At 42.5% G+C, this 17,395-nt stretch overlaps 1 protein-coding gene across 2 annotated transcripts in view; it reads left to right on the top strand.

Moving 5' to 3' along the window:
* The first annotated feature begins 3,037 nt into the window (after nt 1-3,037).
* SH3D19 (SH3 domain containing 19) overlaps nt 3,038-17,395 on the top strand; it is a 202,895-nt gene continuing 188,537 nt past the window's right edge. For both annotated transcript variants that reach the window (XM_030816235.1, XM_030816234.1), the window contains exon 1: nt 3,038-3,464. In XM_030816235.1, the coding sequence (XP_030672095.1) occupies nt 3,353-3,464 (112 nt within the window). In that variant the 5' untranslated portion in view covers nt 3,038-3,352. The remainder of the gene's footprint in view (nt 3,465-17,395) is intronic.

Here is a 17,395-nt window from a genome sequence, read left to right as displayed (position 1 = left end):
ATCCACCCGCCTCAGCCTCCCAAAGTGCTAGGATTACAGACGTGAGCCACTGTACCCGGCCTAATTGGGTTTTTAAACAACTATTGTTGTTTTTTATATGTTCTGAATATAAGGTCCTTATTAGATATATGATTTGAAAGTATGTTCTCCCCTTCTGTCTTTTCACTTTATTAATTGTGTCCTTTGAAACACGAAAGTTTTAAACTTTGCTAAGTCCAATTTATTTTTTCTTCTGATATTTATGTATTTTGATATCATATCTAAAAAATTATTTTTTAAACCATGGTCACAGAGATCTAATCCTATGTTTTCTTTGAAGAGTTTTATAGGTCTAGTTCTTACATTTAGGTCTATGATCCATTTTGAGTTAATTTTTGCATATGGAATGAGATAGGGGCTCAAATTCATTCGTATGCATTTGGATATCCAGTTGTAAAGACAATTCCTTCCCTGTTGGCACCCTGTCCAGAGTTATATCTTTATTGAAGAACTTACCAAGTTTTGTCTTGTTTTGTGTAAGCTGGATAGACCTTCCTTTCTCATTGGAGGACAGGGAACATGTTTTGTTCTTTTGCAATGAGAAGACATACGTGAAAAGCACCTACCATAAGATCTGATAATGGATATTTCTTTCCTTCTTTTGAGTCTCCCCACAGCACCTAGCGTGGTACTTGGCACACAACAGTTACCATAAATGTTTGTTAATTGTAGAGTGGGCTTGGGCATGCACCACCCACCCACCACAAAAATGTGGATTCCCAAAGCTCTAATTGGCTGGGAAACCCAGAACAACTTTCAGGCCTTTCCAAATTAAGACTCAATGGCTGGGCTCAGTGGCTCACGCCTGTAATCCAGCACTTTGGGAGGCTGAGGCGGGTGGATCACGAAGTCAGGAGTTTGAGACCAGCTTGGCCAACGTGGTAAAACCCTGTCTCTACTAAAAATACAAAAATTAGCCGGGCGTGGTGGTGCATGCCTGTAATCCCAACTACTCGGGAGGCTGAGATAGGAGAATCCCTTGAACCCAGCAGGCGTAGGTTGCAGTGAGCCGAGATCACGCCACTGCACTCCAGCCTCGGCAATAGAGTGAGACTCTAGTCTCAAAAAAAAAAAAAAAAATTAAGACTCAATGACAGTAGAAACTGACTCCAATGGCTTAATGAAATGGTACTGTTGGTCAAGGTAGGGATTTCTAAATTATTCATCCTTGAAGGGAAGTGACAAATAAGGTTTCACTTATCAAACATTTAAAACAACCCTAAAGGTCCAGAACCTTTGTTTTGTTGTTGTTGGCTTAATTTCCAGTTCTCTAAGTGTCTACTTATTTAATCACTTATGCAGTAATAAAGTTTTAACTTGTGGATTTGACCTCAATTCCACAGAATCGATTGTGGTTCTTATCTGCTTAAAAGCGGAAAGATTTTCTCAGGTGGCAACAGCCACTATTGAAAAGGCAAAGAAACAGCACTCAGGTGTGACAGGCAATTCTATTTTCAGTGACCCTTTTCTCCGTTTCTTTTTCTCTCCTACCTGCTGAACATTAGGAGCTCTCGGTAATCTCTCAGAAATAGAGCAAGACGCCAAAGATAAAGGCCTGTTCATCGCACTCAGGAATTTCCTGAGGTTTCATGTCCAGGTAATATTTCTGCCTGCTACTTGGGTATCTTTTGGTGAAATTCCAGAATCTGTTCCTCTCTGTGTGAAAGTAGGTACGTGCACCTACTGAACCTAAGATGTGTATCGTGCAGGTACACACAACTTTGGTTACACGGTTCTTTCCAGCTTTGAAAAACTTTCTTAGGGGTAGCTCACACAGCTAAGTGCTTCAAATTACGGTTTCTGACTCCAGAGCCAGTGCTCTCTCCACTTCCCATAGTTGCGTCTCTACAAATAATCACGTATGGGTCTCTTTAACACATTTTCTTCCTGTTCTTCTAGGAATTGTAGCCATATCCTAGCCCTAAATGAACTGGAATACAGTGAGGCTTGATTTATTATTAAACATTTTTATTAGACTTTTTTTTTTTTTTTTGAGACGGACTCTCGCTGTGTCGCCCAGGCTGGAGTGCAGTGGTGCGATCTCCGCTCACTGCAAGCACCACCTCCTGGGTTCACACCAGTCTCCTGCCTCAGCCTCCCGAGTAGCTGGGACTACAGGCGCCTGCCACCACGCCCGGCTAATTTTTTTTTTGTATTTTTAGTAAAGACGGGGTTTCACCGTGTTAGCCAGGATGGTCTCGATATCCTGACCTCGTGATCTGCCCGCCTCGACCTCCTAAAGTGCTGGGATTACAGGCGTGAACCACCGCGCCCGGTCTTATTAGACTATTTTTTAAGAACAGTTTTAGGTTCACAGCAAAATTGAGCTAAAGGTACACAGATTTCTCATGTACCCCCCTGCTCCCCACATGCATAGCCTCCCCCATTGTCAGCCTCCCCCATTATCAACCCCGCCACCGGAGTGCCACAGTTCCTACAACTGATGAACCTACATTGACACCTCATAATCCCCCAAAGTCTATAGTTTACATTGGGGTTCACGCTTGGTTTTGTACATTCTATGGGCTTGGACAAAGGCATCCGCCATTACAGAATCATACGCATAGTAGTTTCACTGCCCTAAAAATCCTCTGTGCTCCAGCAAGGCTAGATTTTTAAGAGCGAAAAGAGAGGGAAAGAAAAAAGTGTGCATCGCAGAGGCTCGACCCAACTCCAAGCCAAGTTTGTTCCAAAGTTCAGCAGCTCCCAGCTGTCCCATCTCTCCCGGTTCGACCCCGGTAGGGTTCCTCCTCTTTTTGTTTAAGTGTCAAACAAATGGGTTTCCTGTTGACACTGGAATATCGTGAAAAGGCAGGAAGAGGCCAGGCCACCTCCTCTTTCGCCTCTTCCTATCCCGTTTATTTATTTTGCACACGTTTGTTTGGGTCGAGCTGGTGTTTCCAGCGTGTGTGGCTGTGGGGCGGCCTTAGGGGCCGATAACCCCTCCCTGAGGAGGCGAGGCCAGGCCCGAACCCGCCCGATCCGCGGTGGAGCTCTGGGGGGCGGGGAAGGGAAAGAGGAAGGGGGAGGAAGAGAGCGGGAGTGGGAGTGGGAAAGGCCAGGGATTAAGAGGCCGCCGGGACGCCGCAAGGGGGCGGGGAATCGGCTCGGCCCGCGCCCGGCCGCTGCCCGGCGGGCTGCAGGTGGAGTTCGCCGAGGTGGCCATTTCCACAGCCGCCGCCGACGCTTCCTCTCCGGGAGCCGCCTTCCCCCCGGCCCGAGGGCGGTGGCGTGGGGCGCCGGGTGCCGGCGTTCTGGGGCGCGGGGGCCGCAGCTCGCTGGCCATCCCGCGGCTGCGCCCCGCGCCTCTCCCATGGCTGAGGGCCGGCGGCGGGAGGACGAGGAGGAAGAGCTACGCGAGCGCCGCGAACTTGGTGGCCAGCGCCGCGCCCGGGGCCGTGCGCTCTCGGGCCACTCGGCCGCAGGTGAGAGGCGCGGGGGACGGGGCGGCGGGGACTCAGAGCTCCGCGCTCTGGGGCCGCTCGGGTCCTGCCCCACACAGCGGCAGCTCCTTCACGCGCCGGGATGGGACTGGCTTCTTTAACTCAGAGGCCAGACTCGGGGACGGTGGCCTTTCCATCGCCATCCTCACTTTCCGGCCGAGCCCGAGGAAATTCAGACCCGTCTTTAACTGCTAGTGGTCGTACAGCTGAAACTCCAAATTTTCCATGCACACTAAATCCAGGAGCTGCTGGCTTGGGACTTGTGGCCTGGTTGATGACTTATCTCTGGATGAGTCAGAGGCCAGTGGCCGTCTCGGTGGACAACGACCCCTCCCGAGGGGTTTGCCTGCGCCGCCGCAGCCAGGTCAGCACGTGCTCATAACTGAGTCAAGTCCTGTTTCGGCGTCCCTTGCACTTCGGACCTGTGACCCCCTCCCTCCCTCCCCCAGCCGCCGAGCTCACCAGTTTTCTGTAGGACTTGTTTTCGTTAGTTGTGAGACCCTCCCCCACGCAAAGAGAAGTCCAGAATTTAGCATTCCAAAAAGCCATTCATTTGGGCTGAGAATCATTTTCGGGCCTATAATTACTTTTATGATACTGTGTTTTGGGTACACAAAAGCGGCACGGATCAAATAGTTTGGCGCATTAGTGAAAGAGTGAATAAGTGTAGATCCACACCCCTTCCCTTTTCCCGGGCGGCTTTTCAGTCAAACATAATAGAGAGGAAATTATTTGGCCTTTGGTTCCAACCGGGTAATCCGAGTTATCTGAAAACAAGAGGGAAGAACAAACCTAGGGGGACTGGCAACAAAAGGGAGATAGGGAAATGAGAGAGTCGGAGGAGAACGATTCACTGGGAGCCTCGTTATAAAGTGGAATATAGCGAGTATTCCATGAAGTGGAGAAGCTTTTCTGTGTGACTCCCTTAACCACTAAGAGAAAGTTGGAAAAATAGAGAAGATATTGTATCTGTGCGGAACAAATGGAGGGTAGAAAGTAGGATGAAGGGAAAACTTGAGAAGAACATCTTGAAGAAATAGTCAATTTAATGCCCTTGGTAGAATCTTGGAACCATAAAAATAATTCTCCATGCTCATTACTACAACTTTTCATCAAAATAAGGCATTTGGCTGTCTATATGAACACCAGTTTTGAACATAATTGGTAATTGTGTTCAGTGTAAACCCAGAACTAGTGAAATAATGAATAGTTGCTGGATATAAGTGAGTATTTCTTGCAAGAGTACAATGAAAAAACTTTACAAAGATATACCACCATGTCTGACCTATGGATTTAAACAGGGTAGGCCACCTTAGATTCCTGTTACCTTGAGCAGAAAGCTTCACTCACAAGAGACTGTACAGTGAAGACCTGTTTTGGAGTTCAGACTAGATGTGATCCAGATGTGTGTTTATAATTTAGTTGCAATATGTGTATTTATTCCAAAGCTGGTGGAAATGACATTTTGTAATTAGTTTTCACCAGTTCCCTAATTTCTCAAGGCTGACAAAGGCTTTTCTAGGTTCTTTGATAATATTTTGCTGAGACATGACATTGTGTACTTTTTGCATTCAGTAATTGGTGTTTGTAGTTTTCTAACCGTTTATATGCCCTTTTTTCATTAAAGGGTGTGAGGATGACGTTAAGGGATAAGTAAGAGGGTTAAACTTGCAATTTTTGGATTTATTTCTTTTAGAAGAAATTATTTAATAGTTTACATTTCTTTACAAGCTGAGCTCCACTTTCCCCTTATTAGTTAACATGTTTTTCAGACACTAACAGATTCCTTACCAAGCTTGGGCATTTGTTAGTTATGTCTGTGCTAGATGTTGCTCTCCTCCAAGTGAGAGAGTATGAACTGACGCAGAAGCTTCATGTTTTTTCTGCATCACTTTTTCAGTTTTTCACTTTTCCTGTTCTCAGTGCTCCCTCCTTCCCTTATTTTACAATCTAAAGAGTTTCCTTTTCTCTGATTTCACCTAGCTTGATAACCATAAACCTGGGGTTTATGGACTTAAGGTAGTCTGTGAACTCTTCCTTCTCTCCCTGCTAAATTTTGGAGTGGTTGTGTAAGTGCATTTATTTATTTTTGCAACTTACATACAGAAGAACGTATACAATTTGTAAATTATAAAGTAAAAACTCTTGTAACTCATGCTCAAGTCAAGAAATAGGATATAGTCAGTTCCTTAGAAATGGATTCCCATCCCTCCTAGACTTAGCCTCCTCTCTCCTCTAGATGTAACCATTTTTTTTAACGTTTCTGATTATTATTTCCTTTTATTCTGTACAGTTTTACCATACACATATGCATCTCTATAAAATATTGTTTAGTTTTACCTTTTTAAGATCATTTAAGTGGAATCATCCTGTATTTTATCAACCCAGCAGAAAGCAAGTAATGACTTGAGATTATGAAATGTCTGGAATGAGTTCTTTTCATTCAAAGGCCAAGAGCCCCAGGCAGGTTCTGAGCACAGGACAGTCCTTGTAGGGCATCCTTAGGAAATAAATGTGTGTGTGTTTTTAAAATGATGTTAAGAAAATTGGGTTTGATTAATCACAATTTTATTTTACAACAAAGGATGATAGTTGATCTGGTGCTCACCTTCTTTATAAAATGTATTTATGTTTCCCAGCTTTTAAAGTAATAAAATATCTTCAGCATGATTCTAAAATAAATAAAAAGCTCAGTTGATTTTTTTTTTTTTTTTTTTTGCAGAGTTATAGGCAATCAAGTACTGAGGTCAATTCAGTAAAGGTTAATTTTTTTTTTTTTTTTTTTTTTTTAAGGCAGAGTCTCACTCTGTCTTCCCAGGCTGGAGTCTAGTGGCGTGGTCATGGCTCACTGCAACCTTCACCTCCCAGGTTCAAGCGATTCTCATGCCTCAGCCTACAGAGTGGCTGGGATTACAAGTGTGCACCACCATGCCTGGCTAATTTTTGTATTTTTAGTGGAGACGGAGTTTCACCATGTTGGCCAGGGTGGTCTCGAACTCCTCCCACCTCAGCCTCCCAAAGTGCTGGGATTACAGGTGTGAGCCACTGCACCTGGCCAGTGAAGGTTAATTCTGTAGCAGTTCATGATGCATGAGATTAATAAGCAGATATAGGAAAGTAAATGGGGAGCAGAGAGTATTCCATTGTTTGGGTTTCATGTGCTGAGGCTAAGGTGTCGTAAATCTGGCACTATGTGAAATATTTACTGTTGATGGTGGTATCCAAGATCCTTAATTGCCTGACCTGACAGAGAGTGGTAGTATGAAAGCTAGACACAACACCTGAATTCTTGGGGGTGTCTTACTAATCCACCAAATGCCCATTACAAACAAGGAAGAGAGGATGTGGGTACACTAATCCAGTGGTTCTCAAACTTTTGCCATATGTATCAGAATAGCCTGAAGGCCTTGTACACAGTATCTGATCACTTGGTCTGGGATAGGGCCTGATAATTTTCACTTTTGACACATTCCCAGATAACATTTATGTTGCTGGTTGAAAAGGATGATGCACTTTGCAAACTCCATGTAATTAAGAGAGAAATCACACCCCAACACTGATTGTTAAATTCTAAGAAATAGTTCCTTTGGCTAATTTGTCCTTTTTAGTAGATCAGATGAAAACCCATGAGATAAACATGGAGATTTCCACAGACTACCTTATAGGACCTAGTTTCCGTTGTGGGTTTTCTCGGTAGCTTAAAGGATTTCATGGTTGATTTATACAGCCTGGCATTTATGATCAACTTCATTTTTGTTTCTTGGTTTTTTTCTTTCTGTTATTGATTGCATATTCTTCATCTCTATCTGCACAACTGAGATTGGTGTGTTAGTGCCACTGTGTTAGTGTTAGTTAGTGCTAGCCAAGGGCAAGAAGTGGAGGGTGGGAGGAATAGGCAGACGAGATTGGGTGACCAACTCTTCCCAGTTTCCCAGGACTGTTCCAGCTTTTAAAACTGAAAGTCCCCCATTCATGGAAACTCCTCAGTCCCAGGCAAATCAAGGATAGTCACCCTAGTGGAAGGATAGCTTGGGTCGGGGAAGAAGGGAGGATAAAGGCTACTGATAATGTTATTTATACTAACATCCCTGCTTTAGTCCAGGTGCTTTTTTCACTCAACATTAAGTTTGTAAGATTTATTTGTATTGTTACATGTAGCTGTGGGTTTTTGTTTGTTTGTTTTGAGACAGAGTCTTGCTCTGTTGCCCAGGCTGGAGTGCTGTGGTGTAATCTCGGCACACTGCAACCTCTGCCTCCCAGATTCAAGTGATTTCTCCTGCCTCAGTAAATGGGACTACAGGTGCATGCTACCATGCCCAGCTAATTTTTGTATTTTTAGTAGAGGCGGGGTTTTGCCATGTTGCCCAGGCTGGTCTCGAACTCCTCACCTCAGGTGATCTGCCTGCCTTGGCCTCCCAAAGTGCTGGAATTACAGGTGTGAGCCACTGTGCCTGGTCTGTTTTTTGTTTTGTTTTGTTTTCGTTGTATAAATATATACCACAGCATTTTGCCTATTATTTTTTATTGATTTATTGGAGTTCTTTGTTTACCCAGAAATCTCAACTTTTGTTGGTTATGTGTGTTACAAATAGCTTCCTCCACTCTGGCTTACTTTTTCATTTTCTCTATGGTTTCTTTCGATGTGGAAATTCTTCATTTCAGTATAGATGAATTTATGAATCTTTTCCTTTATAATTTGTGTCTCTTCCCCCCTCACCCCCATTAAGAACATGATTTCTATCCAAGGTCATGAAAATATTCTCCTATATCTCCTTTGTTGTCCCCTAAAAGCTTCGTAGCTTTCCTTGGGGAGAAATGCCATAGCTTTCATCAGATTCTCAAACAGATTTGAGAATCTCTGCCTGACATACAACATTTTAATATTATTTCTCCAAAGGGAGGATATACAAGATTCTGGATCCTCCTCCCAACATCTGGAAGAGTAGTAGGCACATAATAGGGCGTACTAAATACTAAATAAATTTACTCTTTCTGTATTTTAATGTGTTTATGGTAAACCCTGGAAGGACTGATATAACTGTTGTCTGTTGTGGTTTGAGTAAAATAACTTTAATATCATCAGTATGAGGGCACAGAAGAACATTCACTGTGTTCACGGTGTACCAGGTGCTTCTTTATGTTATCACCTGTGAGGTAGGTATTATTTTCTTCATTTTATCATTGAAAAGACTGAGGCTCACAAACATTTAAGCAACTTATCCACAGTCCCTCAGCTAGTAAATACTGGAATGGTGATTTGAATGCAGGTTTTTTTTGAAGTGGAAGTCCATGTTTTTCCAGGTGATCACACTGACTGCTCATATAAATCAGTTACTATTGATGCTCCACACATTTATACTTGTATGCTGCTTGCTGTATTCTAGAAGTACTTTACATTTATGTGGTGCTTTTCTATTTATGAAGGGCTTTCACAACTGCATTCATTTGGATTCTTAAAACAAACTGAGAGGGAAGAGGGTGAGTTTTATTGTTCCCATTTTAAAGATGAGTAACTGAGACTCAGAAATGTTAGAAGGTTTTATCTAAAATTACACAACTAGGTATAGCTGAATCTCAGTCGCCTCTATTGTGTGTTGCAAGTTGTAGAGTTTTTTTTAGTTGATTCATATAACATGTCAGGTCATATCCTCTCAGAGTCTGTGGCTTTGTCTACTAAGTTAGATAGTTTTGAAAACTGCATTAGTTCTCTGGACCACCAGCTTACTGTTTTTTGTTATTAGAATTCCAAAATTGTCTAATTTGTTTTGAGAAAGTTATTTTAAGTTCCATGGAAACTATGAGTAGATTTACATGTTGTTTAAAAATCCTGTACTCATCACATTAAGAAGACCTGGGCCAGGTACAGTGGCTCACGCCTGTAATCCCAGCACTTTGGGAGGCCAGTGCAGGTGGACTACCTGAGGTCAGGAGTTCGAGACCAGCCTGGCCAACGTGATGATACCCCATATCTAACAAAAATACAAAAAATTAGCCAGACGTGTTGACAGGCACCTGTAATCTCAGCTACTTGGGAGGCTGAGGCAGGAGAATCGCTTGTTAGGGAGGTGGAGGTTGCTGGATCGCACTACTGCACTCCAGCCTGGACAACAAGAGTGAAACTCTCTCAAAAAGAAAAAAAGACCTGTCTAGTTATCCCCATCAATATAATGTATGCAAAATGGTGCCTAAAATACTGGCAATACAAAGAGATATATAAAATAGGCTCCCTGCTTTTAAAGACTATGCCATAGAATTAGGGAAGGTAAGACTATTACACTTTAAAGAAGATAATTAAAAATATAAAGAATATAAAATAGTCCATGGTGGGTATCGGTTTGACATGAGAGAATCAGACTGTCTTGGTTCATTTTTTGGCTGACCACTGGCTGTGTGACCTTGGACAAGTTACCTAACCTCTCTGCTTCTATTCTTTATTTATATTTCTAAATTTGAATAATAGTAAATCCTATTGCATTGGGTTTGAAGACTAAATGAGTTTTAATGTATATAATGTCCTTAGAACATGGCCAAGCCCATAGTAAATACCTATAAAATTATTAGCACTTATTTTATGTCTCCTTTTTCTTATTATTGATAAAATATTTCACAGTTGAGTGCATTTTTCTTCACTTGGGAATAGTTATGAATTTCATGTTGGCAGAGGAAAAAGAAGGTAAATCTGCAGTGTCATTTAATAATCAAATGTAGTTGCTTTTCTTTGGCGTTCATATATCTCTTGGAAATATCTTAATTCTAGAGGACTCCCAAAGACTGAGGCCAGTTCTTCCTTTGGTATTTCTTAAGCCATATGAATTACTTTAACATGGCCTGGTAATAATGCTCAGCTTTTCTTTTCTTTTTCTTTCTTTTTTTTTTTTTTTTTTTTTTTTTTTTTTTTTGAGTCAGAATCCCGCTCTGTCACCTAGGCTGGAGTGCGGTGGTGCGATCCTGGCTCACTGCAACCTCTGCCTCTCAGGTTCAAGCAATTCTCCTGCCTCAGCCTCCCAAGGAGATAGGACTACAGGTGTGTGCCACCATGCCCGGCTAATTTTTTTTTGTATTTTTATTAGAGACAGGGTCTCACCATATTGGCCAGGTTGGTCTTGAACTCCTGACCTTGTGACCTGCCCACCTCAGCCTCCCAAAGTGCTGGGATTATAGGCATGAGCCACTGCACCCGGCCCATCTTTTCTTTTCTTTTTTTTTTTTTTTTTTTAGAAAGAGTCTCACTCTGTTGCCCAGGCTGGAGTGCAGTGGCACAATCTCTGCTCACTACAACCTCCACCTCCCAGGTTCAAGCGATTCTCCTGCCTCAGCCTCCCAAGTAGTCTCAGCCTTCCAAGTAGCTGGGATTACAGGTGCCTGCGACCACCACGTTGGCTGATTTTTGTATTGTTAGTGGAGACAGGATTTTGCCAAGTTGGCCTGGCTGGTCTCGAACTCCTGACCTCAGGTGATATGCCTGCCTCGGCTTCCCACAGTGCTGGGATTATAGGTGTGAGCCACTGCGCCCAGCCAACGTTCAGCTTTTCTTTATTGTCCACTGAAAGCTCATTATTGTGACATAAGCAATTATGTTCAAAGTGATTTCAGCAAATCAGAGGTGAGTTGATCATCCTATGACCTATTTTTAACCAGAGTGCATCCCTTCGTTCTGTTTTCTTTCCCTCTCTCACACTATTCATCCAGCAGTTCTATAACTTCACTGGCATATTTTATTCTGAGGACAACATATTCACTGTTTTCCCTTAGGTCATTTCAGCTTTTCATCCAATGGTGCTTAGAGACTAATCCTTTGAACACTTGGTTCTAATCCCATCTGTCAATTAGCTTTGTAGCATCCAGCAATTTATAGCATCTTTCTGGGCCTTAGCTTTTGGTGTATTAATTGAAAAGATGAGGCTTCCAACTTTACATTTTATGATATTAGGAGATGAGCAGAAAAATAACTTCCGACATAGTTTACGGAAGTTTGCCCATGTACTAAGTTAGATCTTGGAGAATTTCTTCCAGGCTCATTGTGAACTGCACCACTGGTGCAGGAGAAGCCAAAGGGGCAAAGCTCAAGACGGTGTCTCCCTGGCGAGGGCAGTTACATTGGCATAAGTTGTCTAGCATAACTTGTCATGCAGACCCCTTTTCAAGATAGCAGCTTCATTCACTGATAATGTGGCAGTGTTCCCCTTCATCAGTGGAAGACATGGGATGTGTTCTAGGGGAATTTATAGTACTTGACGTGTATGAGGGAAATTCTGCTATCAGTTAAGTACAGGAGGAAAATACGTGTCAGGTAGTTTCAGGGCATAGGGCAGGATAAAGGTTGAGGAGGAAGCTTGGATAGCTTGACACAGGGCAGGAAGGAGAAGGCTCTGGCAGAGGCCTGGCCCCCTTGTTTAGAAGCAGCTGGAACGAGTCCTTGCTCCTCAGCAGCTGTTGGCCTCACCTTCAGGAACTGTAAGCTTGTCCTTGTGGTGGGGATGGGCTCATGGGGGTGAGGGTAGGAGCTGTGGACCATTCTTTTCTTTCTTTTTTCTTTTTAAAAATAAAATTTGTTCCAAGTTATACCAAGGGAAAAAAAAATTTGTTCCAAGTTATACCAAGGGAAAAAAATGAATTAAGAGAAAAATGAATTAAAAAAATTAAATGTTTTTTAGAATATTTTTAGAGTCACAGAAAAATTGTGAAGATAGTACGAAGAGCTCCCATATACCCCACACCCTGATTATTAGCATCTTAGTATGGTAGATTCATCACAATTAATGAACTAATATTGATATATGATTAAACTCCATGCTTGATTCAGATTTCCTTAGTTCTTGTTTAATGTCCTTTTTTGTGTTGCAGTATCCCATACAGGAGACTGTATTACATTTAGTTGTCATGTCTCCTGAGGCTCCCCTTGGCTATGACAGTTCTCAGATTTTCCTTGTTTTTGATGACCCTGACAGTTTTGAAGAGTACTGGTCACATTTTTGTATGTTGTTCCCCTGTTGAGATTTGTCTGATGTTTTTCTCATGATCAGACTGGCTTACAGGTGTTTGAGAGGAAGAGCACAGAGGTAAAGTGCCATTTTTATCACAATTCAAGGGTATATATTATTATCATGACTTTTCTATTGATACTGACCTTGATTACCTGGCAGAGGTAGTGTTTGTGAAGTTTCTCTGCTCTAAAGTTACTCTTTTTGGCATTGGCGTCCACTCTCCCTCCCCAACTGCAAGACCCCATTGCAGTAGTCCTTCAAAAGAAATTTTTTTAAAAAGTTAAGCCTTTTTGCTCTCTTTCCATACTGTAGAAAGTGAAGGAAGTCACTATGGAGTAAGAGTTATGCTACACTTAAGGAGTAAAGAATTATGCTATACCTCTGTAAGGGTAGAGTATCTACATACTTTTTTAGGAATTATTTTGCATGAGAGAGACCTTTTTTTGTACAAATGGGGTCTTGCTATGTTGTTCAGGCTGGACTCAAACTCCTGGGCTCAAGGGATCTTCCTGCCTCTGCCTCCCAAGTAGATGGGATTACAGCCACACACCACTGCGCCAGCCTAAATTCTTTAATACTCCCTTAGTTTGTTTGGTCTCTCTAAAGATCTGATTAGGATTGTCTCTAGGCCCCACCTGTTGGAGAATGTAAGCTCAATTTCTCCATCCTAATTCTGTCCAAAATACCTGATCTGTGTGGATGACTGTGAGATAATTTCACTGTATAATTAGAAAGGAAAGGCATGAAATACATTTGTCTGATTGAGGTGACCTATGACTAAGACTCATTTACACTAGAGTCCTCTGTCAGCAGGTACAAATGACTAATATAAATTCCTTTCCAATTTTGGAAATGGAGGGGAAGTTAGAGTAGGAAACGAATTTGGAAAAGCACTGGGCTAAGATAATCAAATAACAAGTTAATATTTATTGTGCACTGGGTGCCGAGACAATTCCAGTTGTTTTCAGTGTGTTTTTCTCATTTAGTCCTGGTACCAAGCCTATGCAGTAGGTGTGATTGTTTCCTTCATTTAACAGATGAGGAACCTGAGGCCTAGAAAGGGTGAATAATCTCCTCAAGGTCACACAGCAAGGGAGTGACAGAATAGAATTCTGTAGCGTGGACTCCTGGTTGCCTCCTTTTTTCCTCATTTCCTCCTTTTTTGGTCAATGGAACCCCTGTATTTCTGGATGTGGCAATGTACCCGCCTATGAAGCTACTTATTCCAGCCTGTTAATGAGATACAAGTAAAAGTTGTTGAATGGGGTTCCAGGAAAGTTCTTTAAAGGGGGTTCACTCAGCTGCACAGAATACCCTTTTCCCCTTACCATCTTCCTCCCACCTCCTACCAGGAACAAGGCTGTGTAGCTTACAGTAGCCACCCTGGGCCATGAGGTTACTTTGAGGTTGGAACCCAAGCACTGAGAATAGTGGAGCAGAAAAATAGATGGCCCTGCAGTCCCTGCTGATGATAGAGTCACCACATGGGTTTTGATTGCCTGCCTCCTCCTTTACTTAGAAGGAAGGAATAAGAAACTCTACCTTGTTTAAGCCACTGTTATCATATGCCTCAACTGGCAGCTGAAGGCAGTTCCTAACTGATAGATTCTAACTTGATCTTATTGTTTCCCTCCTCTTACCACCAAGCTGTAATACATTTTGTTATAATGAAGTTACCCTAAGATACCTAGATTCTTGTTGCTATGTTGTACTTTACTGTAGTGTGACCTTGGACACGTTGGTTAGGTTTTATGAGGCCCCCACTCCACCGTTTTTTTACGTCTTTGGAATAGGAATTATTCATGCTCCAACTACTCTGCAGGCTCATTATGGGGAACATGCTTGTAAACTTTAAGTGTTCATGTGTGATGTGTAGTTTTTGAAGTGGTTGTGGCCATCCTTGGGCAAGTTGAAGGGTACCAAAATGGAAGCCTTTAGAATCTGAATATAGTTTTCTGGTTTTGTTATTTTGCCTAGTGCCAACTTAATTCAGAATAAATAAATAGAAGCTGTGAAGGGAGGTGATGTTGTCCCTGCTCTGATGCATTTGAGCAGATTAACAATTGCATTGCTGATGAGCCCTAGAATGCATGCCAGGGCTGCTGCATGGGACTGAGAGTTCATTTGTTTTCAATATGGCTGCCTTCATTATACTGGAGCTTTGTTTCCAGAAGTTACATTAATCAAGGAATCATTATACTGGATGATAGTTAACCGCTTTTTCTCTGAGAGCTGGCCAAGAACAAAGGGCTCAGAAGAAAATGTTTGTACAAGATGTGGAGAATTAGTTTTTCTGGCAATAACTGTCACCATTTCCAAATAGTCCTTTGAAACTAGTGCAGAGGTGTTCACATAACACTCGAAGGCCCCCAGCATAGGGTCACCCATGTAAATGATCCTGTTTTATCTTGCCACCACACCCTTTGTTTCTTCATTCCTTCACAAGGATTCCCCTCAACATACAGGCTAGCTCAGTGGAGACTACTGGAGCAACCTGGAGATTACAAGGTAGATTCGTTACTCTTCAGTGAAAGTGTAACTATTGCCCGTGGAGGGTGCGTCTGGAAGTGGGATTCATGTGGAATAAGGAATGTTATTGCAGGTTTTAAAATGTGCACAGCCTGGGCAACAAAGCAAGACCCCGACTTTATAAAAAATAAATTAGCTGGGTGCAGTGGTGTGTGCCTATAGTCCCAGCTACTCAGGAGGCTGAGGGAGGAGGATCGCTTGAGCCTCCTGGTGTTTGAGGCTGCAGTGAGTCATGATTGCACCACTGCACTCCAGCCTGGGTGACAGAGTGAGACCTTTTCTCTAAAATAAATAAATAAATAAATAAATGAAATATGCAGACTTCTATTTGAATATTACTCTTAATTAGATGCTTAATAATGTGACATTCCTTTATATCACAAGTAACATTTTATCTCTCACCTTGTTCCTTTCCTATTTCTCCTTCATAGAAAGTTTCATGAGGTATTCAACTTTATAACATGGTTTGGTATTTCTTACACCTCTGTAGCAATGGAAACTCCAAAGAGTGCTTTTCAGACTTTGTTCTGCCTACAGATCGCCTGGAGATCTTGTTCAAATGCAGATATGATGTAGTAGGTTTTGGGTAGAGCTGAGACTCTGCATGTTTTTTTTTGTTTTTTGTTTTTTGTTTTGAGACAGAGTCTCGCTCATTGCCCAGGCTGGAGTGCAGTGACATGATCCCAGCTCAGTGCAATCTCTGCCTCCCAGAGTCAAGCGATTCCTATACCTCAGCCTCCCAAGTAGCTGGGATTACAGGTGCTCACCACCACACCTGGCTAATTTATTTATTTATTTACTTTTTTTTTTTTTTTTTTTTGAGATGGAGTCTTGCTCTGTTGCCCAGGCTGGAGTGCAGTGGCGTCATCTCGGCTCACTGCAAACTCCACCTCCCGGGTTCATGCCATTCTCCTGCCTCAGCCTCCCCAGTAGCTGGGACTACAGGTGCCCGCCACCACGCCTGGCCAATTTTTTTGTATTTTTAGTAGAGACAGGGTTCTTCCATGTTGGCCAGGCTGATCTCAAACTCCTGACCTGATGTGATCCGCCCACCTGGGCCTCCCAAAGTGCTGGGATTACAAGTGTGAGCCACCACACCTGACCGACCCTGCATTTCTAACAAGGTCCTGGTGATGCTGCTGCTGGTGGTCCCTGGGCCACATTTTGAGTAACAAGGCCCTCAATTACCTCTACTGTAGGGCCAGGCTTTTCAACTCTTGGCAGGACATCAGAATCAACTTTGAAGAAGAAGACTTTAAAGAAGACATGTGCTCATGACCCCACCCTCAGATTTCCAGATTCATTACTTCCGGAATAGTTGCTGAGGAACTGGATTTTTAAAGTTGTATGTAAGGTGAGAATCACTGCCTTAGTATCCTATTTAAAAATATGATGTTGATTGGTTTCAGTGTGATTTCTTATAATTTGAACTGTTATGTTTTCCCATCTTAAGTAATTCATGTTGTGATAACTTTTATTCAAACAGAATAAACAGAATCCACCGTGTGTTTTTCTTTTTCCCCCTTTTTCAGCTTTGTTGAGGTATAATTCACTAATGAAAATTGAATATATTCAAGATGTACAACATGATGTTTTTATATATGTATACATTGTGAAATAATTACCACAAGCTAATTAAAGGATCCATCACCTCACATAGCTACTTTTTTTTGTTTCTTATAGTGAGAATACTTAAGTTCTCTCATAGCAAATTTCAAATATAATACATTATTATTAATTATAGTCACCATGCTATATACTTGGTCTCCAGAACTTATTCATTTTATGACTAAAAGTTTAGACTTTTGAATAATACCTCCCCATTTCCCCTACCCTCACAACTCCTGGTAAACACCCTTCTGCTCTCTGGTTTTTTATTTTTGAGACAGGGTCTCACTCTGTTGCCCAGGCCGTAATGCAGTGGTGCAGTCACAGCTCACTGAAGCCTTGACCTGCCAGGCTCAAATGGTCTTCCCACCTCAGCCTCCTGAGTAGCTGGGACTGCAGGGACATGCCCTGCTAATTTTTTATTTTAAAAAATTTTTTGTAGAGATAGGGTCTTGCTCTTTTGCCCAGGCCGGCCTCGAATTCCTGGTCCCAAGTGATCCTCCCACTTTGGCCTCCCAAAGTGCTGAGATTACAGGCGTGAGCCACTATGCCCAGCCTGTTCTCTGCTTCCATGAGTTTGACTTTTTTAGATTCCACATACAAGTGAGGTCATGCAGTATTAGTCTTTCTGTGTCTGGCTTATTTCACTTAGCATAATGTCCTCCAGGCTCATCCATGTTGTCGCAAGTGGCAGGATTTCCTCCTCCTTTTTTTTTCTCTAAACAGGGTCTTGCTGTGTCACCCAGGCTGGAGTGCAGTGGCATGATCATGGCTCATTACATCCTTGACCTC

Source organism: Nomascus leucogenys, chromosome 7b, assembly GCF_006542625.1.
Source record: "Nomascus leucogenys isolate Asia chromosome 7b, Asia_NLE_v1, whole genome shotgun sequence".
Taxonomy (NCBI): domain Eukaryota; kingdom Metazoa; phylum Chordata; class Mammalia; order Primates; family Hylobatidae; genus Nomascus; species Nomascus leucogenys.
The sequence above is the reverse complement of the archived record's forward strand: the minus strand, read 5'-3'. Positions and strand labels throughout refer to the sequence as shown.